Source organism: Necator americanus, chromosome X (genome assembly GCF_031761385.1).
Source record: "Necator americanus strain Aroian chromosome X, whole genome shotgun sequence".
Classification (NCBI taxonomy): domain Eukaryota; kingdom Metazoa; phylum Nematoda; class Chromadorea; order Rhabditida; family Ancylostomatidae; genus Necator; species Necator americanus.
This window is the reverse complement of record NC_087376.1, coordinates 2,103,749-2,128,179: the sequence shown is the minus strand read 5'-3', so window position 1 is coordinate 2,128,179 and position 24,431 is coordinate 2,103,749. Positions and strand designations below refer to the sequence as shown.

General features: G+C 34.2%; 1 protein-coding gene across 2 annotated transcripts in view; it reads right to left on the bottom strand.

The window, feature by feature from the left end:
* The window catches only part of RB195_021254 (uncharacterized protein), a gene marked incomplete at both ends in the record, with an annotated part of 38,861 nt that extends 18,481 nt beyond the window's left edge, over positions 1 to 20,380 (bottom strand). The window contains 37 exons of one of the 2 annotated variants that reach the window (XM_064207896.1): positions 2,048 to 2,235; positions 2,742 to 2,879; positions 3,078 to 3,182; positions 3,371 to 3,461; positions 3,679 to 3,765; positions 3,831 to 3,994; positions 4,257 to 4,389; positions 5,126 to 5,219; positions 5,286 to 5,383; positions 5,491 to 5,540; positions 5,602 to 5,670; positions 6,638 to 6,800; positions 6,875 to 6,989; positions 7,175 to 7,325; positions 7,397 to 7,475; positions 7,888 to 8,032; positions 8,105 to 8,178; positions 8,836 to 8,978; positions 9,035 to 9,158; positions 9,217 to 9,293; positions 9,491 to 9,596; positions 10,152 to 10,282; positions 11,035 to 11,096; positions 11,159 to 11,240; positions 11,332 to 11,424; positions 11,485 to 11,647; positions 12,554 to 12,711; positions 13,085 to 13,183; positions 13,244 to 13,390; positions 13,680 to 13,755; positions 14,124 to 14,261; positions 14,320 to 14,388; positions 14,456 to 14,511; positions 15,139 to 15,225; positions 15,303 to 15,417; positions 19,843 to 20,022; positions 20,238 to 20,380. In XM_064207896.1, coding sequence (XP_064063778.1) covers positions 2,048 to 2,235; positions 2,742 to 2,879; positions 3,078 to 3,182; positions 3,371 to 3,461; positions 3,679 to 3,765; positions 3,831 to 3,994; positions 4,257 to 4,389; positions 5,126 to 5,219; positions 5,286 to 5,383; positions 5,491 to 5,540; positions 5,602 to 5,670; positions 6,638 to 6,800; positions 6,875 to 6,989; positions 7,175 to 7,325; positions 7,397 to 7,475; positions 7,888 to 8,032; positions 8,105 to 8,178; positions 8,836 to 8,978; positions 9,035 to 9,158; positions 9,217 to 9,293; positions 9,491 to 9,596; positions 10,152 to 10,282; positions 11,035 to 11,096; positions 11,159 to 11,240; positions 11,332 to 11,424; positions 11,485 to 11,647; positions 12,554 to 12,711; positions 13,085 to 13,183; positions 13,244 to 13,390; positions 13,680 to 13,755; positions 14,124 to 14,261; positions 14,320 to 14,388; positions 14,456 to 14,511; positions 15,139 to 15,225; positions 15,303 to 15,417; positions 19,843 to 20,022; positions 20,238 to 20,380 — 4,193 coding nt within the window. Of the gene's footprint in view, positions 1 to 2,047; positions 2,236 to 2,741; positions 2,880 to 3,077; positions 3,183 to 3,370; positions 3,462 to 3,678; positions 3,766 to 3,830; positions 3,995 to 4,256; positions 4,390 to 5,125; positions 5,220 to 5,285; positions 5,384 to 5,490; positions 5,541 to 5,601; positions 5,671 to 5,745; positions 5,890 to 5,954; positions 6,048 to 6,637; positions 6,801 to 6,874; positions 6,990 to 7,174; positions 7,326 to 7,396; positions 7,476 to 7,887; positions 8,033 to 8,104; positions 8,179 to 8,835; positions 8,979 to 9,034; positions 9,159 to 9,216; positions 9,294 to 9,490; positions 9,597 to 10,151; positions 10,283 to 11,034; positions 11,097 to 11,158; positions 11,241 to 11,331; positions 11,425 to 11,484; positions 11,648 to 12,553; positions 12,712 to 13,084; positions 13,184 to 13,243; positions 13,391 to 13,679; positions 13,756 to 14,123; positions 14,262 to 14,319; positions 14,389 to 14,455; positions 14,512 to 15,138; positions 15,226 to 15,302; positions 15,418 to 15,591; positions 15,773 to 15,930; positions 15,981 to 19,842; positions 20,023 to 20,237 lie in introns of both variants that reach the window. The other variant, XM_064207897.1, reaches the window with a different exon arrangement.
* Between the last annotated feature and the right edge of the window lie 4,051 nt (positions 20,381 to 24,431).

Sequence of the window (24,431 nt, the reverse complement as noted above, 5' to 3'; positions counted from 1 at the left end):
AGATGGTTAGTAGCAAAAAAAAATACAGGGAAAATTCCAAAAATTATAATACTAATTTATAATTGTGGATAAAACGCTATGGTTACCTAGGACTTTCTTTAACTTGTAAATCATAAATAGTAATGTTGGAAGAGAAAAGCAGCAGAGATTGAAACGAAGGAATATGCTTTGTATATGGTCCTATAGTACCATGACGACCTCATCATATACGGAATAAAGAAAAGCATTGTGGATTCTGGTCCTCTTCAAATTGTAAAAAAAAACCAGAAGAAATGAGCGCATGTAGACACAACAAAAAAAAAACTACGCAACGCAATAGAGACGAAAATGTGTGGATTTATCGTGAATGAAGTTATTCAAACACATCTAGGACAGATAGAAACGCAAACGCAAACACATCACATAACATCGTTGCGTGAAGAGAATCGGAAATGAGGGTAGAGCTGAGGGATGGGAGACGATCGGAAGAGTGCCGAAATTGGGTCAAGAAAAACGTTTTCACGAATACTTATTGTCTGGATGTGCGTTGCAATCAACATTTCACGTTACGTATCGAAATTAATCCTTAGAAGGATCGCGGTTAAGGATACGCGATCATCGCCGGATTGTCCCAATATCGTTTCGATGTGTGTGTGTGTGTGTATATGTTGGCGAATGCGCTGCATTGCGCATACGCAATCCATGCGTCGTCTATCGGTCGTCGTCCACACAATCCATCCAACTAACCCGTCTTTCATCCATCCACACATACAGACACTCACAAGAAATCCATATAGGCGTAATGTGATCGCGTCACATCATTCCCCCTTCAACATTAATGGACAAATCTGGACGTAATCCCAGACCAACACCCCATACACTCCTCTCATCTTCTCATCCGAATACTCAACGCATGTATGTACGTACGTACGTGTTCGCTTTCGTCAAAACTGGATTCGACTCGTTTCCAGCTGTGATGCAACCCCTTGATATCCATACGCTTATTTATATTATGCATGAAAAGTTGTTCGAAATCACTATATTTACAACCTTACATTTAGATTCCAAATAAAAAAAAAACTTTAAAAACTAAATAGATCTTTTCGTAAAAATATCAGTTTGGTTTTCAACAGAACTAAGTAGATCTTTTTGTAAAAAGAAAGTTTTTATTTAAAAAACAGTTTTTATTTTTTTGAACAGATTTTAGTGGAATAAGTTCCTATCGTACATAAACGATCTCAAGCAATTTCTTCGGTGTAGTACAATTTCCAAGACGATGCTCGGAATCATATTATCGTGCCAGAACCTATCAAGTTTACGGTACAGCGATAACCTCCACTTTACTATCTATGTACCTTTCCGTAACGGAATCGCAACCCTTACAGAACCCTTTTGTACACATCCTCCGAAAGTGAGGCACGATACGGAGAGTCGAGTAGAGTCGTACCCTACAGGACGTCAATTCACAACACATTCTTTTCCGTGAATTAATCCTGAAATGATGTTGAAGGTGACGATGGTGATGATTAGAAAAATCCTGGAACGTAAAGAAATATAATTTTTTTTTCTTTTTTTCAGATTTTCCATGCTCTGATGAAGGTGATAACGTTGTAAAGTTAGCTCTTAGTTAATAAAGAAGGATAATACCAATCCTGGATACAGGCCAAATAAATCAATCAAAACTACATATTAAATCTTGAAAAGATTCAAGGACAATTGAACATGGGCACTACTATAAACGCAAACATCATCTCTTTTTTATTGTAACAATTTATTAGAGCGAGAATCCTGAACTTCTGTCATCACATTATGTGAGAATTTCGCAAAAAGCACTTATTAAAATCTAAATATCATTTACTATTGAAAATAAATCAGAACTAAGAAAGCATACAACATTGTCATTGGGAAATTTGTCACATATCTGAACGAGGATTGGGTGACCGCCTGTGTAATTGGTGTAGTTACGACCGTTGAGTTCGTATTCCTGGAAAATTAGACAAAATAGTACTCCAGGAGGAATAATGAGATTTAAAATCAGTAATATAAAGAAGAATAAAAAAATACTTACATGCTAACACTTGTTGTATTACCAGTAATAGCAGAAGTTGTTATTGTCACATTTGATGTTACTGGTGGTTTTGTTGTTGTTGTTATTGTCACATTTGATGTTACTGGTGGTTTTGTTGTTGTTGTTGTTGTTGTTTTCGACGCCGGTGAAGTGGTTGAATTTCCACTGATAGGTCCATTTCCATTTTCCTACAAAAACATTCGAATATTCTCTCAGCAAAGAGAGGAGTTGGTTAAATTAATTTTTTTTCAATGGATCGATATTCCTGAAAACAGTTCGATGGTTGTTTTTTGTTGGATATTAATGACTTCAGTGCTTAGTATATCAATTTAATTCAATGAAAAGAAATTGCTAGAATATATTTCTTTGTTATTTCTTTTCCTGCAATAATGAATATATTCACTAATTAAATTATATATTTTACAAACACAATGTGATCTCGTTCATGGATTCGATGATAGTCAATTCTAGTGAAATTGCTATAGAATGGTTCTGGTCTCTTTAATTTTTTAAATGAATTCCATTTACCTGAAAAATATAACCTTAACTAATGTGCTAGACACTGTTTTGTAAAATAAAAAATTGTCGCATGAGTATTTCACTGAAAAAAAGGAAAAAAAAACAGAAAAGTTAAGTTTGAGGATTTCTGCAGAAATACTAGAGTATTGTGTGCAGTACAGATATCCTCACATACCGTATATTGCGGCAAAAGTGGCTGACGTGTGAGGTCAAACGGCACCGGGTTATTGTAGTTACTGTGACCAGCGAAAAAGTTTGAAATCATTTGAAGAGCTGGTCCGGGTCTATCCGTTGGTACAAAATGTCCAGCACCCTAAAAGAAAATACCTTCAGGAAGCTAACGCTAAATGTTCCATGAAATTTAAGAAGAAACGACAACCGCTAATCTGGACACTCTGTAACCATTCAAATGTTTCCAGATGGATTTTGAATCCAGACTTTTAGAGCATGAAATTCCACGTTCGTACAATTTTTTCTTCATATGTTTAGAATATCCACAACAATAACATACCTTTACAGTAAGCAAATCAAGAGTGAGACTGTTTTTCTGGAAACGCTTTGTATATCCGGCAATTTGTTGAGCATACATCCATGGACCTCTTTGACTAGGTATCACCTTAATTCAACGGACATTTTTTTCTTTGAGAACGACAACTTTCATTTCAGAGAAAATAATGATTTTCAAGGACTGATGGCCACATTTTATATAGGTTATTTACATCTTTGAAGAGGCTAGGATTTTTTGTGGACGTACTGATTAATATAGCCAAAAAAATGGCTTAAAAAATAGAAAAGGATAACAACCATGTTATTTTCCCTAGCGAATGATTCGATCATCCATTCAGCTTCAAACATACTGCAAGCAGTGTCAGCATCACCATTGTAGACAAGAACTCTGGATAATTGAGGATTAATTTCCACGAGCCATTTTTACATTTATTTGTTTATTATATTTTATTATATTATACTATCATATTACTTACATTTTTTAATTTTATTTATTTATTTATTTTATTTCAGAAGATTATATTCTGTGAATAGCTAGAACGCTGCAAAAACAATTTTCGTAGCTTATTTACATGTTTTTAAACAAATTTTACTTTGTCTATCACCTCAAATTGTATCCACTGTTGAGTATATCCTGAAAAACTGGTGTCGTATCGTTGTACTGAAGAATATAGTTGTTTCCGACAATGTCACTAAAACAAAGTTACTAGAAATTAGTAAATATATAGCAGATTTTAAAAATTACAAACTGTATCACCTGCAGAAATTCCAGGATTGTACAAAGTCTGGAACATGTAGCGCTTGTCTAACATGCGATTGAGATAAATAACTCGACGCTCCGTCAACCATATAACATTGGAATCCACCAAAATTATCCGTCGATAGTGGATCAAGAGTTGAGGCTGATGGTACGATACCAGACTGTAATCAAATGTGCATCTTATCCATAAATAAATTGTGGATTTTCCGTAAATATGGAAATATAGAGTCATACTGGATCGCATATTAATACCGCTCGATCGATCAGTACTAAAATAACGTACAACAAAACTATTCAAATATTTGTTAAGGACCTCAAGAATAAAAAAAGACTCCATAAAGTGTGAATAAAATGCCCGTCTCCCACATTAAAATCAAATATTTTTTTCCAAAAAAGCAAAAATTTCGAGTTCTAGAAGATCACCATTTGTGCAGCAAAGCTGTGGGTGAATCGAGCTGGTCCATCATAATGAACTCTGGATTTTGATTCAGAGGCTGATCCAAACATTGCAGTAGTTTGAGTGTAACAGTCTTGATATAGGTTGTATATGAAGTTCCTTTAAAAAGCATATTTTAGCAAGCGAAGGTGACCGTACAAAAAAAAATATTGAGAGCTAAACAGTTGGAAGAGGGTTGAGTTGAATGGCATTGCTCTAGAATACCCTGAAAGTTCATCCTAAACAAAAATCATAGCTCCATATGTTTAAGTTAGTTGGTTTAATTCGAGGAATTATAATGATAAACGATTGGACTGTAGAGCTGAATGAGGAAAAATAACGGCTTGAGGGACATATGAGTACATTGAGGATGGGGTGACAATAATCATTTACATCCGGGAAACTATTTCTACTAAACAGTTCTTTCTGCTATAGAAACCGTGGTTCGCAAAAAGAAAGAAAATGTGGTCAGAGTCTTCGACCAATCAAACAAGAGGATGAAGCTGGGCGTGTCCCGATTCACCCCATTGGAGGAGAGCACCAGAAATTTGCAACGAGAAAAAAAAACGCTGGAGGACGGCAAGGGTTGTGATTTTTAATTGACGGTCATTCCACAAAAAGCATATGCGATTTTTCTTAGATTAGAGAGACTTTTCCATAAATTCGCCCTAACATAGTTACGATATTCTTTGAGTTCGCTGAGAAAGCAGAAACCATACGAGGAAATTCGCATATTGCACGGACAAAAGGGACCATTGCTGGGATTTGCAGGAGCTAATCAATGATAGGGCATAAAAATAGAGTACAGGACATTCAATATCCAAAAATAAAAGTAGAGAGGAGGTGAATTACTCACTCTGTATTCCAAACTCTAGTAAACGCTAGATTAACAACCATTTGTGCACAGTTTTGATCGGTGGGATCCGTGAATTTTTTGGGATTAACGTTTCCTGAAACACTATACAATACCTACACAGTTAAAGAAATCGTCGAGGTGAAGGTGAAATTTTTACTACCTTGCTGATCTACCGTAACGAAGTAATCGTAATTACAATAATTTGCGGAAGCGTTTCCGTTTGAAGCCGGACAACATTTATGAAGTTGATCCCAGTCACTGGAATATTTTTTAAGAGAGCAAGGAATAACAGATTATTTGCCATTTTTATCCACATTTGTGACCAATCTCTATTGGCATCAGGGAATTTATACAGAAAAACTTACGTTTTACCGTATATTCCATGGAAATACATGAAATCGGGAAGAGAGCGGATCTGCAATAGGAATCATATGCAACCACTAGCATATTTTATCTTCGATCCTGGAACCACTTACATCTTGGATTGTGCTGATCATTCCATTTCCGATAGACATTCCAACAAGGTTGAGGTTAATCTCATTGGCCTAAATTTAAATTTAAAACTTTTTACTTCAAATTTTAAAAGATTTCAAAGATGTAAATCAATAATGTATGCTTGCTTGGATTTTCTGGATAAGAAGACGAGTCAAAGTAGGGACATAGACTCCACCATAAGATTCGCCAGTAACAAAGAAACTATTATTTGAAAATTGTGGATATTCCGTGAAGAAATCCTTTAGAGCTAGGTATATATCGGAGGCGGTCTGAATAAGTCTTGGTTAAATATTTACGCAAAATAAAAGAAAATTCTGAGAAAAAAAAAGAGGACCTTGTCATCATTCCATAATGTGTCGTTCAGTGACGGGTCCTGATACGAAAAACCAACTTGACGAGGTGATTCAAGATAGAGAACATTGGCGCCCTAATGTAGATGAAAATTTCTATGTTACAACTTAGAATAAAAATCATATATTCTGTTGTTTAAGAAAAAGAAAAGATAGAAAATAAGTGCGGTCTAATGGTAGAAATACAAGTGCAGATAATACAAATAATATTGTATAATTGGTTTAAGTAAAATAAATACATAATAATAAATAAATCTAATAATTTAATAAAATAATAAATGATATGATCTGCAGAATAAATAAAAAGATAAAATGAAAAAGAAACAAAGTAATGATAAATAAAATAAATGGATAAAAAATAAAAAGATCTTGATAATAAATAAATAAAATGACGAAAAAATTTTTACTAAAATAATAAAATATATAATAGGTATAAATAAGTAACTACACTATTATACAATATTTAAAACCAGATGACTGGTCACAGTTACCAGTCACATTAATAGCAGTAGAGCCTTTTGTTAGCTAATAATATGAGATATGTAAAGAAAAAACTATTCGCACATGTTAGTTTGTCAGTAGGTCCCGTACCGAATAGCGATACCCGCACAATAACCCTCGAAAAGAAAACTGGTTTGGAAATAAAGACTGCTCTAATATTTCTTACTTTATTCCATGAATAGACATTTTCGAACAAAGTGGATCCATCAGGATTAGGATGGAATGGACCATTTTCAGTGAGAAGTGCTCCAAGTGAAGAACAACCAGGACCACCAGTCAGCCATAGAACCAATGGATCCGTACGTGGATTGTTCTGCGATTCTACGAACCTTAAATTGTAGAAATTAAAACTTTACTGGGTAATTTGTGGATTTGACTAGACCAGACTTATTTCAAAACGAACCAGTAATGAAGGTAATTGCCAGCGCTAGCACGAAGATATCCAGAATGTTGATTGAAGTTCGGCATAAAGGTAAGTCCAGGTAAATCATCGACCTTGTCTACTCTCATCCGGGAAACTGAAGAAGTTCTTTACTCTCAAATTCACAGCATTACGAGTATAGATAGGCGGAATCAAAGCAAAAAACAGGATATTGTTAAAATCTCGGCTCAGCTGGCTCCTTAAATCCTAAGGTTCAGCGAGGGAACTCCTCAGAATGAGGTCTAAGCTACATCCCCGCGGTGCGAATAAGGAACGCCTAACCTGTAGGAACTGTAGGCTGGTAATTAGACAGTAACGGTTGACGATCCAGACTGAGAGTTAGATTTGTGTTGTAGTCGAGTTTGTTTACAAAGTTGTAAATCATCTGAAGTGCGGGTCCTGGTCGATCCGTTGGGACGAAGTGACCTGCTCCCTGGAATTCCAACAACTTTTAAAGGATGACTTGTGCAAAAGCTCTACCTCAGTTAATGGCTGTAAACGTACCTTAACAGTAAGTAGATCAAACGAGACTCGATTCTTATACTGGAACGACTTCACGTAGCCTCCAATCCTTGGCATGAAACTGAATTAAAGTATATTCAGGTTAGGATACTCATTTCATTCCTACGTCACATTTTTCACAATGAGTTGGATTTTCACGGAAGATTTCTCGGAATTTCGCTATGACAGACTAATAACACATGCTAGCAATTCGTGCGCTCATCCATCAGGCTGGGATCAGGAAAAAAAAGAACAGCATTTACCTGGCCGCAAGTTGCATAAATATGTTAATTAAAGGAATCATTGAAACGGTAAAAATCATAAAATTGCACGCTACAAACTATAAACTCTGAAAAATAAACACTTTCTTAAGCGTATTCTGTTAGTGTTTTAAAAGTGATGCATATTTTTATTTTATTTATACCTAATACACAATATGCTATCTTTAAAAAAAATTGAATTCTTCATATTTTTCAACTAATCAATACCCATACCTTCCTTGTGTGTAATTCCATGGTGCTCTAGTATTTGATGTCATACCATTGTCAACAGCCAATTTTTCAATAAACCATTCATCTCCCAGGAATTGACAAGCCATATCCACATCACCGTTGTAGATAAGGAAACGTAGAGGATATCCTACAATTACAGGAATTAAGAAATGTTTTTTTTTTCTTCACATGAAATTGCGGAAGAACAAGGAATACTCACCGCTATTTAAAATATCAACAAATACATCAGTGGTATCGTTATGTTGTTGAATATAGTTATCATTCATGTTGTCACTGAATTATTGTAAAGATTATATTAATTATTGTATTTATAGGCGGAATAAAGCCTAAATTTTTAGAGAATCCTGAGAATTTTCAAAAATCACACAACTTGCCTCTCGATGGGACTTTTACTTTCTGTTGCGACTACAAAAATATTCAAACCTAGAGAATTCATTGGAACATCATATTTATCCGGGATCCAGAAGGCTTGAAATCCCTTACGAACCTCAGAGAAAATTTATGCACTACTGGATTCTCAAACCGTGCTGAAGTCTAGACACAGCAAGTCAACTCTATTAAAATTAAAAAAAAAATTAAGAATATGTACTGGAACGTGAAAATGGATCTACTAGCACGCGCACACTTGGGTCTATAAATCGCCGTTTGACATTTATGATCAGCAATTAATTCATTACTATATTTTATTATTATTATTATTATTATTATTATTATTATTATTATTATTATTATTATTATTATTATTATTATTATTATTATTATTATTATTATTATTATTATTACTACATTATTTTCAATCAATTAATCAACGTAGGTTTTTTTTTAGATTTTTCGACTTGCTAGATCCTTCAGTCAAATGACGCACATCTTGGATTGGAGTAGTTTTCCAGAAAAGCGCTTCTTTTATTATTTTACTGATGTAGTGCTCACTTGCAATCTGTCCAGTGTAGTAGATCTCCAGGAATATGAATAGCAGAACGTACAGCTGGTAAATTAAGGTATGCTTCTGCCACATCTCCACTAAAACATGAAAAACCGCCATTAGAATCCGTGGATTTGTAGTTGATTTTCTTCTAAATAGCATTAAATCGTTAGAAATTATTTTTGATGTGGTTATCCTGAAGCGTACAGCCTGATCCACAAACGGTTTAGTGTTCATTAGCGGTGGCATGTCGACGCTTCTTTTTTGTCGCGATTTTGAATCCACAGACATTGTCGAGTAACAATCTTGGAATGTGTTGTAGACGTCGTTTCTGGAAAAAAAAGAAACAATGATATCAGGATACTTCACAATGATATCCGTAAACGTACGCTGTTTCCCATACATCATTGAAACCTTGCTGAACTACAAGTCTACCACATTGTCCAGCAGTAGAATTATCATTGACCTTAAATATAACTGTTTTTTTTAGAATGATGATGGTCTGAGCGCGATTTGCGCACGGTTTCGCGCCGGGTGAAGTTGTTCTTCTTTGCGAGAACATAGACAAAACTGTGCCGATCGTGGTGAAAACGTGAACATTCGTGCAAAGAGTGTTTTATGTGGCTTTAAATTGCGGTAAACGAGAAATTCTTCGTAACTTACCCTTGGTGAAACGTTACCGGCTGCGTCAATTGTGATGTAGGAGACAAAATCGCAATATGTTTGAGGTGAAGAAGAATTACAACACTTGGACAGAGCATCATAATCGCTAAAATTTATTAAAATAAAATAAAATATTATAAATATTATAGAATCAAATTTAATCGGAAAGAACACAGCAAAGAAGTATTATATTTAATGTGCTTATTTGATTCCTTAAAGGCAGCAAATTTGACGTAGTGAGGTAATTCGCGGCAAAAGCTGGAGATGAGAGTTTTAGATTCCGGGGTGGGTTCCTCATCTTTTTCTTCGGTCGCCGTAAAAAACGGCGTGGGAACCGCTTTAGTTCCTACGAGGAACGTTAGAACGCTGCTCTGTGTACACGAACCGGTCCCCTTAGCACCTCATTAATAGGATTCACTTGAATAAGCTGATGATAAGACACCATTGATCCACGAACGCTCGCATTTGGTTGCGGCGCGTCCACGAGGGTCTTCCACACTTTGATCAGGGAGAGATGAGCGGGACTACCTCTGATCCCACGATCTATAACCCTATCTCTAGTTTTTTCTGCGGATTCCCTCACTAAGTCAGAATCCTGATGGATCCTGATGCTGCCATTAAAGTATCACACATAAACATCACACAACAAATACTATTTTACCTTTTTCCATGTTCTCCTCTAAAGTATAACAGTGAAACAGCAGAGTTGATTTGTTGTATTGCACTCATTTCACCATTTCCAATAGCTACTCCGATCAAATTCACGTATGACATCGAATCGGCGCCGGTAGACTATAAAAATTAGCACTGACATGACAATCAAAATTAAGTAAAAATATGAAAATGCGTGGGTGTCAAGATTGGCCAATAGAAGATCGATTCCGACATAATATGTCGCAGTTCGCTTCGATGAATGGATAAGCGACAAAGGCTCAGGTCATTACTTTAACTTCTGATATGAATAATAAAGTGTCCGGCGTTAATCAATCCGCTTGGGACCGAGTTTACATCAATTCAAAATCGTTTGAGGCGTAACTAGCTTGTACAATGGCTAGCCGATGTATCAAGTCAATGTTTTCATCCTCTCAGAGAAGTCTGATACCGGTATATCGACCCCGGAGGGAAGAAAGGCTTAGTTTACACTAAGGCGGAATCGAACCTCTAATCGATCATACTGCAGCCACAGCGGAACCACTTACCGACTGCGCTACACTGCCCCTCACTTTTGACATAGCTCAACAATTTTTAAATCTGCTTTTCGTAACTCAGCAACAATATAGGTGAAAAAATATCCACAAGCAAAGATATGGAAACATGTCCATAACCCATTACCATCACAATGCATTTTGCATTCTCCAGACAAACTCTCTCATTAAAATTAGGTAATTTTTTTTTTAATTTTAAGGAACAAAGGAAAATTTTAACGTGACATTCGACTTCTTTTGTGAAACATTAAAAAATAAGGTCGGACATACGATAAATATTTAAGGAAGGAGATACACTAAAAGAAAGCGTTAGTCATAATCCTCAGCGATTTTGCTCACCTGAATTTTCTTAATCAACAAGGAAGTTAGAGTTGGTACATACACTCCTCCATAGGATTCTCCTAAAACTCTCAGAGAGTTATTCCCGTTTTCATTTCTAGCTTTGTCTCCAAATTTTACTCACCAGTGATAAAGAACGGGCGTTTCTTGTATTCAGGGAATTTTGCGAAAAACGAAGCCAGTGCAAGCACATTATCACTAGCGGTCTAGAAATTTGAAGTAAAATTATTTTGAATCATCTAGGACATGGATGGGAATTCTGGAGGAATACGTTCTTGTCACTCTCCAATAACTCACGTAATCATCGTTGTAGAGAGTATCTGTCACATTACTGGCACGATACGAAAATCCAACATCTCGTGGAGATTCCAAGAATAAAACATTACCGACCTGACAAAATTGTGATTAATTCCATGGAAGTATGATTCTCAGCTGGAGAAGAATACTCACTTTATTCCATGAGAATACATTTTCAAAAAGTGTTGTGCCATCAGGATTCACATGGAAAGGGCCGAGTTCTTCAAAGAGACCACCCAGAGATGAACATCCAGGACCGCCGTTGAGCCAAAGAATCAGAGGAGCAGTTTCTGGTGATTTTTGGGATTCAGTTAGCCTGAAATAAAATAAATTATATTGTGCGTTGATCCTAAATTCTGTACATCCCTTAGATGCCTAAAAGTTAATCTCTCAGGGAAAAAATTTCATCATGAGATGCTCAGACTGTGAGCATCTCATGATGAAATGGGCAGGAAGAATCTAGCCTCAGTTGAGGAGATCCATGAAAAGACCGTGTTTATTTCCACTTAGGAGCAGGTGTAGTAAGAAAATGCATCGAGCAACAATCCTAGTGAGTTTCTTCTGAAATACGTTTTGCATTTTCCCAAATATGGATCGGCGGGGAATTCAAAAATTTTCAGTATGCACTGAAATGGAATATTTCCATTTAATCTTATGTACCAGCTTCAAGTTAAACAACATCAAAAGTTCCCGCAGTGACTAAACTGTTACAAATTTTTAACACTTTTGAAACAGTGAATTTCTGCCTGAAAAAAAATTTTCACACCATAAATGGAGGAGGTGGTAATTTTTTAAATTTTTTAAATAGGAAGAAAAACTGGCGATGTTCCTCACTGTGTATCCTACGAGAGTATCTGATGTGTACAAGTAGAGAAATTCTAACACTCCGAGTCTAAAAAATCCATAAAATAATTTTAAGATTACAAATCCGAATTGCGGCGGTTCGAGTGTAAATTCAATCAGTTTTTAGTTTTCTTCGTCGGTTTTCTGGAAACCGTGTCCTTTTTTTTTACAAGCACTTTTCCTAATGGAAATTTGTCTACTGTCCAGGAAGAGGAAGCGAAATTCCCAGGAACGAAGTTACCCCTTTCAGATCTAAAATATTAAGAAGAATACGTTTCGGAATGTTTCGAATTTGCGCAGTGGATCCTGCAGTGATATGCTACCCCAAAAACTCAATTTGAAAGAAAATGAAAAATCTGGAAGATCAGTGATCCCATACCAGTAATGTAGATAATTTCCCGGACTTGCAGTCAGATAGCCAGAATAATGGTTGAAGTTCGGTTTCCAGGTGAGACCAGGCAAATCCGTGACAAGGTCATCCTGCTTTGTTCCAATTTTTGGTGGTGACACTGATACAGATTCCGAACGTACTCGTGGCTAAAAAAAAAAATTTTTTTGGAAATCTTCTCCTCAACAACTCTTAATCTTCATTTTAAATAAATCATTTTAGTCAATTCAATATCTATACAATAAAATTATGAAATTTCAGTCGAGATTTTCTTCATTTGAGTCATCTTTTTAAAGTTGAAATTTACGTGAAATTATGTTGATTGAAATTAAATTCAAATTAAATTAGTTAAAACTAATAAAGCTAATTTACACAAAATTTTTGCCGTATTCTTATAAAGGAGATCAAATATTTAGTGCTAGCTTTCAAATTAGCATATCCTCTCATCAAATTTCTTCCTTCTTTCATTCATTCATTTTCATTCATTCTAAAAAAAATCTTCCTAATTATCACCACACTTACCGTAACGGATTTGTTTTTGCTTATTCTTCTGGATTTAAGTTTTAGCGCACGAGCTGTAGTTGGTCCAGAAACGGGTACACCAGTCCTCTCGCCAGTTAACTTAAAAACATATTCAGTAGAATAGGAGGATTTTTGAGGTAGAACGCATCAATGATCTACCGTTTCCTGGACTTTATACTCTTGCTTTAACGGATGTAGTTGATCACTGAATGGTACCGCTGCGTTATAATCATTTCCACGTAGGAAATTCATAAACATTTGAAGTGCTGGACCGGGACGATCCGATGGGACAAGATGTCCAGCTCCCTGCAATGAGAAAAAAATCCTCTAATTTTATGCAGTAAACAGGACTCTCAAATGATATTTACTCAGACGTAAATAACCAATTGAATGCTTACGAACGCATTGCTCCTTGGCAAAATTGGCAATTAAAAAACTAATTATTATGAAGATTATCTATCCGCTCCGTTTGAATCCATGCTATTTGTTACTGTGCTGTCTCTTCTAATATTGCAACACTCTTCTTCAAATTCCAAAATTTCCAAATAAAATTAAATTTTTCCAAAATTCCAAATAAAGAACGAGACGATTTTACCTTTACAGTAAGAAGATCGATCGAAGATGATTGGTAAGTGAATTGTTTTGTATAACCGGCTATTTGAGTACGATACCTGAAAAATTGTTTTCGATTAAAGATCACATTTTTTGAGGAATATTTGAGAAGAAAATATAGGGATCCATTTGACGGCGGAAAAAATTGCAAAACTAAGGATTTTTGCTCGTACGTATACAATAGAATCGCTAGTTCTTCGACAGAAGATCGAAAAGACGACGATTCGCTTCTTTTTCCTCCTGTTTTTTCTCTTTTTTGGATATACATTTATATTTTTGGATAGAATTGGAGCTCTAGAAAACTACCACTAAAATCTTTTTTGAAAGAAAAAAATTACCTCCGTCTACACAATTTCATGGCTGAGTCGGAGATAATTAATTACAAAATAATAAACTTATTTTAATTAAATACATCTGATATTCTTACCACCAACTCTTGAATACTTTCGATACGGTCATATTCCATCTAGCCGCAACAGCTTCAATAAACCATTGATCACCAAGGAAATTACATGCCTGATCCACATCACCGTTATAAATAAGCATTCTTAGCGGATATCCAGATCTTTAAGGACTACAGTGAAAAGAAATTCTGGAAGAATTCAGTTTAAAATCGTTCTTACCGCATTATATCGTCGAATACTTTTCCTGTATCGTTGTGTTGTTGGATATAATTTGCATTCATGTCATCACTGAATTTCTTTTTTTTTTTTTGAATTTAAGGTGCACTTCTCTACGAAAAAATAAATAAATTCTCACTTGCATGACGACCAATTACCAGCTGTACTTACAATGTGAAGTGCATTGCGAACATCCTGAAATATTTTAATTTTAATTTTTTCCTCTAATCTCTGTATTCCTCATTTTCACTACCATTGTTTCACCATATAAATTAACAGCTAAGTCATACATGTTGATGAATAGCAATAAAAAGTTGCTAATTATAATCTTTTTGTTTGTCAGGCACATCCAGAAATTCCTAGAAATTGCTATGTTAAGCACTTCCAGAAGTACAGCGATAAAAAATCCGCTCAACTCCCTATGAATGACTATAAACAGCGAAATTGTCAGGAGCTGGAATGGACGGATAACACTTGTAGTGCTTTCCAAATCCTTTTTTTCTCTCTTTCCAGAATTTCATGTACATGGACATTTGCACACATAAATGTCTAATTTTTCGGAATGTCCTCATTTAGTTATAAGGCAAGGTGGTCCCAATCCCCATACTTTTTATTCGCTTCTCCAATCTCAACTAATATTTCGAGATATCCTCAATTAACCGTGAAGGCGCAGGTTCTGATCCTTATTCTTTTTATTCGCTTTCTTAATCATTTGTCAAATTTATTCACTTATTTTTTTATTTGTACACGCAAAATTGAAGAAAAAACATTGTTTCAGGAACAAAAGCAAAACTGTTGCAGCAGGAAATCGCAAAAATTCACCTGTTGATTTAAATATTGAGCAGCAGCATCCGAAGCATAACATTGGAATCCACCTTGACTATCCGTTGAATACGTAGAAACTTGTTGCTGTGACACATCAGTAGTAAATTTATTCAGAGAACAGTGAAAAAAGTAAACAAAAATAAAAATTCTAATTCACTCACTCCTTGATCAACAAAGTATTCTATTATTCCTTGTCTCTGATGGGATTTTATCCTTGAGCCGAATACTTTACTACTTTGTTGATAGCAATCCTGATAGATGTTATAGACGTCATTTCTGAAAAACAATCACAACAAATCACAAAAATCCTGATACGTGCCATAAAAGCCGTTTATGGAAAAGGGAGGAAGCATTGGACCAAAAATTCCAGAAAGTTTTTAGCTTAACCTTCGCCTGCATGGTTTATTTTGGAAGCGATAATAAAGCACCAAATGGCATTAATATCAATACCGGATCATCAATAATAATAATAATAATAATAATAATAATAATAATAATAATAATAATAATAATAATAATAATAATAATAATAATAATAATAATAATAATAATAATAATAATAATAATAATAATAATAATAATAATAATAATAATAATAATAGTGAAGGATTAATAATTATATTATTTTTCGCTCAATTAGGTGGATTTTATAAGGTTTTCACTTTATGAAAGAGAAGGATCCCCTAAAACCCCAAACAAAAACGTTAAAAGAACGTCCTCTTTATCTTTATAAAATCCAGGCGGTATGGAAGTCGATTCTGCATCATCATTCTTCTATGGATAGCACACCTCCTGAAGTATCCGAGTAGATAAAGTACGCATTTTTGTCGTCACATGCACTGTAGGGATTATACCTTCCGGAATCTAGTTGAAATTTGACTAAACAAGCTTTTTTATGCTTAGACAAGATATAACATCCATTCCGCCAGGTGTCACCATTTTCGTGCACTTATACGTGCCATACATTTACGGGGACGAGTTGCCTCCTTGTTTTCAGATTTTTGAAAAAACTTTTTTGAATTTAATCGTGACGCTAACCGCAGAAAAAAAAACTTTCGGGTGTGGATATGGATAAAATACATTCAATTATATTCTGACAAGTGAACATTTATTTCCCAATTGCTAGGCCCAGTTTTTTTCCTGAAATTATGTTTTCATACTCGATAACACTAATGAAGGTCAGCTTCCACTCTAGGATAAACATTATTATTATTATTATTATTATTATTATTATTATTATTATTATTATTATTATTATTATTATTATTATTATTATTATTATTATTATTATTATTATTATTATTATTATTATTATTATTATTTCTATTACGATATTATTTCGTCCTGAAATACGTTTTCTCTTTGTACTGTGCGCTTGCTTAGTTTCGTAGTTGGACCTAAACACTGAGAAGAAACTCAGATCATGGATAATACATGTTCACATGGAATCACATGCTCATGTACATATCATCCATGACTCGTGTACACGTTCCTTTCCAAAATTCTGGAAATTTGTGGTACAATTCCACTTTTATTGTTGTCATTATTTACTTTTTGTCATTTTTTTACTCATCCCACTATAATCACCATTCATTTATAGTGTCTTCCGAGAACCACTGGAGGAAGTTTCTAAAGATCCACATTTACGAAGGAAACTAGTTATCAACCTCAAAACTTATACATTTTTATTCATACCTTGTAAAAAAACTCTTTATTTCCTCACCGTACAGTACACCATATAGTTGATAATCACTCATATTATTTATTGCAATTTAATTAATTAAATCTATTTATTATAATCATTCATATTCATTTATATCATATTGTTTCTACTTGGATTAACGGTACTCGCATAAAACACTTTTATGAAGCAAAGGATATATTTCGATATTTAAGAGTAAAAAAATGAAAAATAATAAGAAAAAGAAAGAGATATTCAAGAATATTCGGGAATATTTTTCGAATTTATTTCGTATTCCGTGATTCGTATCTCAAAAAATCCAGAAATAAAATCCCTTCAAAAGCTTTTGAGCAATAGATACAAGATATACAATTCTTTCACGTTTACCTGCGGTATGTAATAAGCACCTAATTTAGAAATTACTCATAGATTTAATTACTGCCACTCTAGCTAGTTGCAAGTAATTTTTTTTACATTTACGGTGGTTGTCAACGACTTATAACGCTTGAATAGTCACGAAATAATAACGTTTTTTCGTTATACATCCTTGTTTTTTGCTTCTATGCTTTTTTTGTAGGATACGTAAGAAACCGTTGTGTTGTAGAGCAGATGAATTACAGACGTTCGTGTAAATAATTATACGAACCCTTTTTCATTTAATTTTAACACCTGATCGACCACATTGTCCGCCGTTTACGTTAAAAAAAAATCTCGTATTACTCATTTTAAATATTTTGTAGTTACGTCAGGATATCTTTTCAGTGTATACACGTTCGTTTCGTCACAACAAAAGTAAGCTATTTTTTACGTTGAATATTTTTCATTACAGCGCACTGCTACATTATAAACATGAAAATTTTATTTATAGCTGCATTGTCATTTAAAAAGAACCCGATTTTTTTCCATATCTTACCGACAAATTTAAGGAATACGTTATGGAAAAGAATCCATAAAAGTGAAGTTTTCCACCCAGATATACGTATAGTAAGGTCAAAACGACATGACGCACGGGGCAGTTGCGCGAGCGGCATTGCGTAGCGGTTGGAATCGATATGGGACCGTCGCTGGGAAAACTACAGCTAGGAATGCCGTCAACAAGGATCTCACCCAGATCCTAACAGCTGCGCTCAACACTGTACTTTATGTTGTTTTGACCCTACTATAACTCATTTATCAAGAGCTAAACAAAGCAAAGGTCAAGGGACACCTTTTACAATTTCTTGAAGTTGCTCTGATTTCCATTTGATAGTAGTGCTTCTTCCTTCTTTACTTCAGATACGTAACTTTATTATTATAGTATTTCATATATATTTTATATACGAAATACAAGGCGGATGTAGCGTATTCAATAGGACTTCCGGGTATGAGTGCACTATCGATGGTTCGAAACCGTTCTGGTGTCAACCAAACTTTTCATCCCTCCCGGATCAATAAATTGGTGTTAGACTTGTCTGAGAGGAAAAAAAAAACACTGAATTGAGCTATATTATATATCGGCTAGCCACCGCAAGTTATTGTATAGGCTAGACACGCGTTCATAAACCTCAAAATATTCTGGAATGAATTGAACGCGTTGTTGTATCCCGAGCGGAATGATTAAATGTCAGACACTTCATCCTTCATCCTTTAGTCATTCATTATGTAATGACACGATGAGAATAACAGGATTAGCGCTATTGCTCTTCTAATTCCACGAAGTGTTTTCCAGTGTCCATCCCTCTATAATCACCAGCTTATAAGCTATAATTATAGAAATTCAAGCTCATAAAATCTCATCAAAAAAGATTTACATAAGGTGGAAAGGGAAGGAGGGTTATTTAAATGTTTGCTCTATCATAAACATATTGAAACCACTCCCTAAAGCCTCACCAGAACTCATGGATTTCTCACATTTTCTCTCCTTGCTATGCTAAAAAAAAACGCAATATGTCAGAGTGATTTTTTGAGTAATGTCGGGAAATGGAAACTAAAATATCCTTCTTTTGAACAAAGTGCTCTTTTTTTTGGAGAATTCTTTCATGCCACAATTTTTGGTCATTTTTTTCTATCACTATTGCTTATTTCCTTCGTTTCTCACGCGTCCATTCTTCTGAAGCATTATCCATTCAGTCTTAACTACAGCCCACAGCAGATATTAATATCCTTCCTCGGTATTATTTTGCTTCTGGGTTTCCCTTCAAGAAATTATTGAAAAAAATAATATGTCAGATTCTTTATTCTTTCATTTTTCTTTTCTTCTTTCCTTCTTTTTCCTATCATTCTTTAAATATGAAAATGCTTGTAATTTTTAACAAATGTGAGTTTCTTTACTATTTAATAACGTCTATAGTGAATCGAAAAGAATTTTTTCGAAGTAACGATATACCTAGAGAGGCACATTTTTGCCATAGAATGGTTTGCTCGTTTACATCCGGAAGATAATGTCCAGAAATCTCGGACTTTCTCTTTTTTTCTGATTTCTTGAATTAGAATAGAATAGAATGATAGGCGAACTAATCACCGTTTCATATAGAACGGGAAAAAGTGGAAAGTAGAAAATTTTTTCCGTTTATGCTCGAAATTATTATAAAACAATTATTTAAAGCAGTTTTGTTTAGGTTATCCTTACTTTTATTATTTTTTTAGTGCATTTACTGTAGAATAGCCTCAAACCAGACAGTTTTTATCGCTGATTGGCTTGAAGAAATTTGTATTACGGTAGGAAACACCTGCACTCAACGCTGAAAATGTTCGCAGACGTCTAGCAATTCTTGTTCAAACACCACTATAAACATTTGCAATCTATATCTCTATTAAAATGAATTCTTATTTAAATGTTGTTTTTTTACACTAAAAAAATATATTTAACATACGAATCGTTCACTAAATATTATTTATTTTGTTACCTCTAGAAAAAAAATGTATATAGCAGCTCGTTCTCTGAATGACATCCACGAATATGTGGATATCTCTAATTGTGGAACAGTCAGGCGTATAAAATAAGTAGTAACTAAAAAAAGAGAAAAAAATGTGGGACTCACATTGAATTCCAAATATCCGTTTGTCCCATTTGTGCGACAATTGTTCCACAATCTCCTGAGCCTACTTTCGCTTGAGCATTTCCTGCACTGTCGAATGTGATGAATTGAGAAAAATCGCAATATTCAAACCATGTTGAAGAGCCAGTCTTAGGACAACATTTTTGAAGAGAATCCCATTCCCTGAAAAGGGCAAATCCAAGGAGAAAAAAAGAGAATTCTGAATCTCTTCAATCAGCTGCTTATCATAATCCCAGTGGAAAATTTAACGATAAGCCAGTAAACATTTTTACTGTCGCTAATTTTCATTTAATCCAGTTGGAGAAAATTTGTTTCTGATTCAGTGATCCAAATATAATTTGAGTCTCTTAAGATTGATTAAAATCCATGTTACATACTGTTTTCCATAAAGCCCATGGAAGTAAGCCATATGAATGATTGAATTCAACTGCTGAATTGCTGACAGCTCTCCATTTCCAACAGCCATACCAACCAAATTCAATCCGGGAAGATTTCCAGCCTGAATTATTGGTTGAACCATAAGTCCCACAAAACATTTTTACTTATATTTTTAGTTTCCTTACTATTTTCTAGATATGCTACAGATTTGAAACTGTTTCCTCACTCCAGAATTTAATTACAAAATACGATTCATTCTGATTTTGATCGGATCCAGCTAATTGTAAATATTCCATTTGTCCTTATATAATATGCTTCTCATTTGCACATCGAGTGGATTTCTTCTTTAAAATTCAGAAAGAAAAAAAGCAAAAAGTTGTGACAAGAAAGTGCTAATGTGGGAATGCGTGGTCAACCTCACAATCACTGCGATCGATTTCAAAGAATTTCGAGGTAAATCTCCTTCATATCTATCACAAATAAAATAAAATAAAACAAATGTACATATGTAGTTATTAACATCTTGCAGTTTCCAATAGAATATTTCTTTAGCATGCTATAATCTTCTAAAATCATAAAAATGCTTTATAACAGTTATTTTTAATTCGCCACAATTTTTAAATTGAAAAGAGAATTTTTTTTTTTGTTCTAATCGATGCCCCGCCCATCCTCTGAACACGTCTTCATTTTGCTGCACCCATTCCTTATGATTTTTTCCGGAAAATTCTCCATGTATTTCTAAACAAGATCCAATATCACAAATCCTATAAAACTTGAAACGGATTTTTATACTGAGTTTCGAAATCTACAAAATTTTTGCACAAAAAAATTTTCTCCATCACCTTCAGTTACAGTAATCTGCTGGTTATCTGGATTGGCATTAATATATGTTTATAAATAGTCGTATTCACATCATCACCTGTTGCAACAAAAAATCACAACTTTCATTTGATTAAAAATAAAAATCAGCTGCAATTTTTGACATTAACCCTTCAAAACAAAAAATATTTAGCAAGATTCTCTTTTAACACTTCAATAAATGAAATTTCCATGAAAATTTACGAAAATCACCTGGATGTTGTTTATTAACAAAGATGTTAGCACCGGCACGTAAACACCTCCATAGGATTCACCTAAAAAAAGATGATTCTTTAGTATTTCAATTGTATCAATAATCTCATGATATTTATTTTACAAAGTAACTATTTTGAAAGATCCCCTGTCATCCAATTTTCACTTGACCACTACAAATCTCAGTAAAATCCAATACAATTAAATCCAGAGCAGAAAATGTCACCAAGTATATCGGATTGACGCAGTCATCATGGCTAATTGAACAGAAAATCGCATTTCCAGTCTCGCATTGCGTTTTGACCACGATCAACAAAAATAAACTGAGATTTATGGTCGAGGAAAAAAAATTACTCACTTCCTTTATACGAGTTAGTTCTTCTGCAAATTATTTGCTGCTCAATATTTGCTGTTTCAATTGCTGAAGATTTCATCTGTTTCTTTGCTAAGATTTCCAGTTTCTTCTTAATCAAAGAAAACGAATGGCCGTTTCAAATTTGCCGTAAGGAATTTTTTTTTTCGAAAAAAAAGCATATTTGTTTACCACTCAAAGAACTTATGAGGTTCTGGTACTTAGACATTCTCTTCACAAATGAGTAATTAATTCGGATGCTGCTCACTACTTTCATTCCTCACAATCCATTTTAATTCTCCTGGGATATCAATTTATACCACCTTGCCTTCGAATTCTAACTGTCAGACAACTCATGTACATATTACTGGATAGTTAACGGAAATTTCCGGGAAACTCTTGGACCCATTCCTTTGCCATTGCCATCCTCCTCTAGATTGGCACAAACATTCAACTTTCATAAAAATCCTATGAAAAGAATAAAATTTTGTCCTCATGATTTATGCGAGAAGTTTCTGGAAAAGCGTTGAAGTTCTGGGTAAATACAATTGGTAAAATGACTCAAAACTCAGAGATCCGCCCGTGATCTGAAGTACTCGGTGATAAATGCGGTCGTATTTCCTAAATGAGTAGTGTCAACGAGTCATTAATGTGATCATATTGCTGGATATTATGATTTATGGTTATTTTGCTCCACCTTCCCAACATTGGTGTTCATTCAATTTTTTCAGTCTGTTTAACTGCTTCATCACTGATTTGCACATTGTCTCCTTTAAATTATAAAATTTGAGAAAACAATATTTTAAAGTGAAAAAGATGCTTTAGGAGGATTTGTTTGAAATGTGAAGCGTATGAAATTTTATGAATCCTCAGTAAGGTGTTTACTATTCTAGGCGTAGTAGTAGCATCGGTATTTGCTCCTTTATGTAGCTAATTGTATATTAATTGCACGAGATCCTGAACGAATCAACCATACAACTCAACAACAGCTTTCCGAATACATATCAACGTTATCGGCTCTCATTTTTTCACAAAAATCACAGATTATGAATCTAAAAATATGTGGTGCTTGTGTTTGTCCTCGTTTAATCAAAGTTCCACCGAACTTTCCTCAAAAATTGAGTATTCTAGGCATAGTAGTGGCATCGGTAGAACAAAACAAGATGTAAAAGTGAAATTTACTAGGACTTATTATAGGGAATTTTGTCATTTTTTGCTAACTTTAAACAGAAAAAAGATTTTAAAAAATGGTTTCAGTCAATAATACACATAATCACCACCATTATGTTCTGCCATCCACTTCTAATGTCAGTGAATAAACATTATAAGCTTTTTTCTATGTAGTTCTTCTGTGTTACTATCTTTCCAAAATTCATGAAGCATAAGTATAAAGTAAATCATAAGTATATCATAAATCCTCATAAGTAAATAAATAAATATTTATTTTTCATTATTGTTTATCATTTTATTATCTATTATTTATTTATTTTTCATTTATCATTTTACTTATTTATTTATTTATAACAGTCTTTCGATATTGAGCTTATTATCTTTAACAAGGGACCACTAAAATGAAACTGATCCGTAAAACGAAATTAAAGTAAGATCGACTTAATTTGAGGAAAAACCTCCATGGCCTCGAAATCAGCTGACTACTATGCATCACATGTAGACAGTCGTTGAAACGTCATTATTATTCTACGCTACTAATTCATTACTTCCCTAAACATTCTGTTTCGATTATACATGTAAATCATCATCGTATAAACACAAACAAGTCATTCATACTCTCTTCCTCTTTATTTAAAAGCTAACTAGCAGATAAGCATTCACTGATGCTTGTTTTAATTTTTCTGCAATATGTAATTATTTGAAATAGTTGCTCTTCACTAATGGGTTAGTGTAGCGCAGTCACTAAGAAGTTCCCCTGTGACTGCGCAATCGATCGATGGTTCGAAACCGCTTTAGAGCCAACCAAGCCTTTCATCCCTCCCGGGCCAATAAATTGGTGTTAGACTTGTCTAAGAGGCAAAAAAAAAACACTAAATTGATACATCGACTAGCTCCCGTAAGTTATTGTATAGGTTAGACACGCGTTCATAAACTTCAAAATATTCTGGAATGAATTGAACGCGTTGTCGTATCCCGAGCGGAATGATTAAATGTCAGACACTTTATCCTTAATCCTTTAGTCATTCATAATGTACTGACACGATGAGAATGACGGGATTAGCTATTGTTACCTTCTAATTCCACGAAGTGTTTTCCTGTGCTCGGCCCTCTGTAATCATCAGCTCATATGCCATAATTATAGAAATTCAAAGCTCATAAAACCTCATAAAAAAGATTTACATAAGGCTGAAAGGGAGGGAAGGTTATTCAAATGTTTACCCTATCATAAACATATTGAAACCACTCCCTAAAACCTCACCAGATTTCATGGATTTCTCATATTTTCTATCCTTGCTATACAACGATAGCGCAAAATGTCAGAGTGATTTTTTTTTTCAGTAACGTCAGTGAATGGATCCGCAGCTAAAATATCCTTGTTTTAAATGGGATGTTTATTTTTGGAAAATTTCCTAATACCACAATTTTTTGGTCTCTTCTATTATTATTGCTTATTTCATTCGTTTTTCACACTTCCATTCTTCTTCTTCACTGTCCATTTACATGTTTATTTACTTTACTTTTCAGTCTGTTTACGAACGTGCGTACATACTCCTGCGCACAACTACAACAAATTAAAAATTCTCAAAGAAACAGGAGT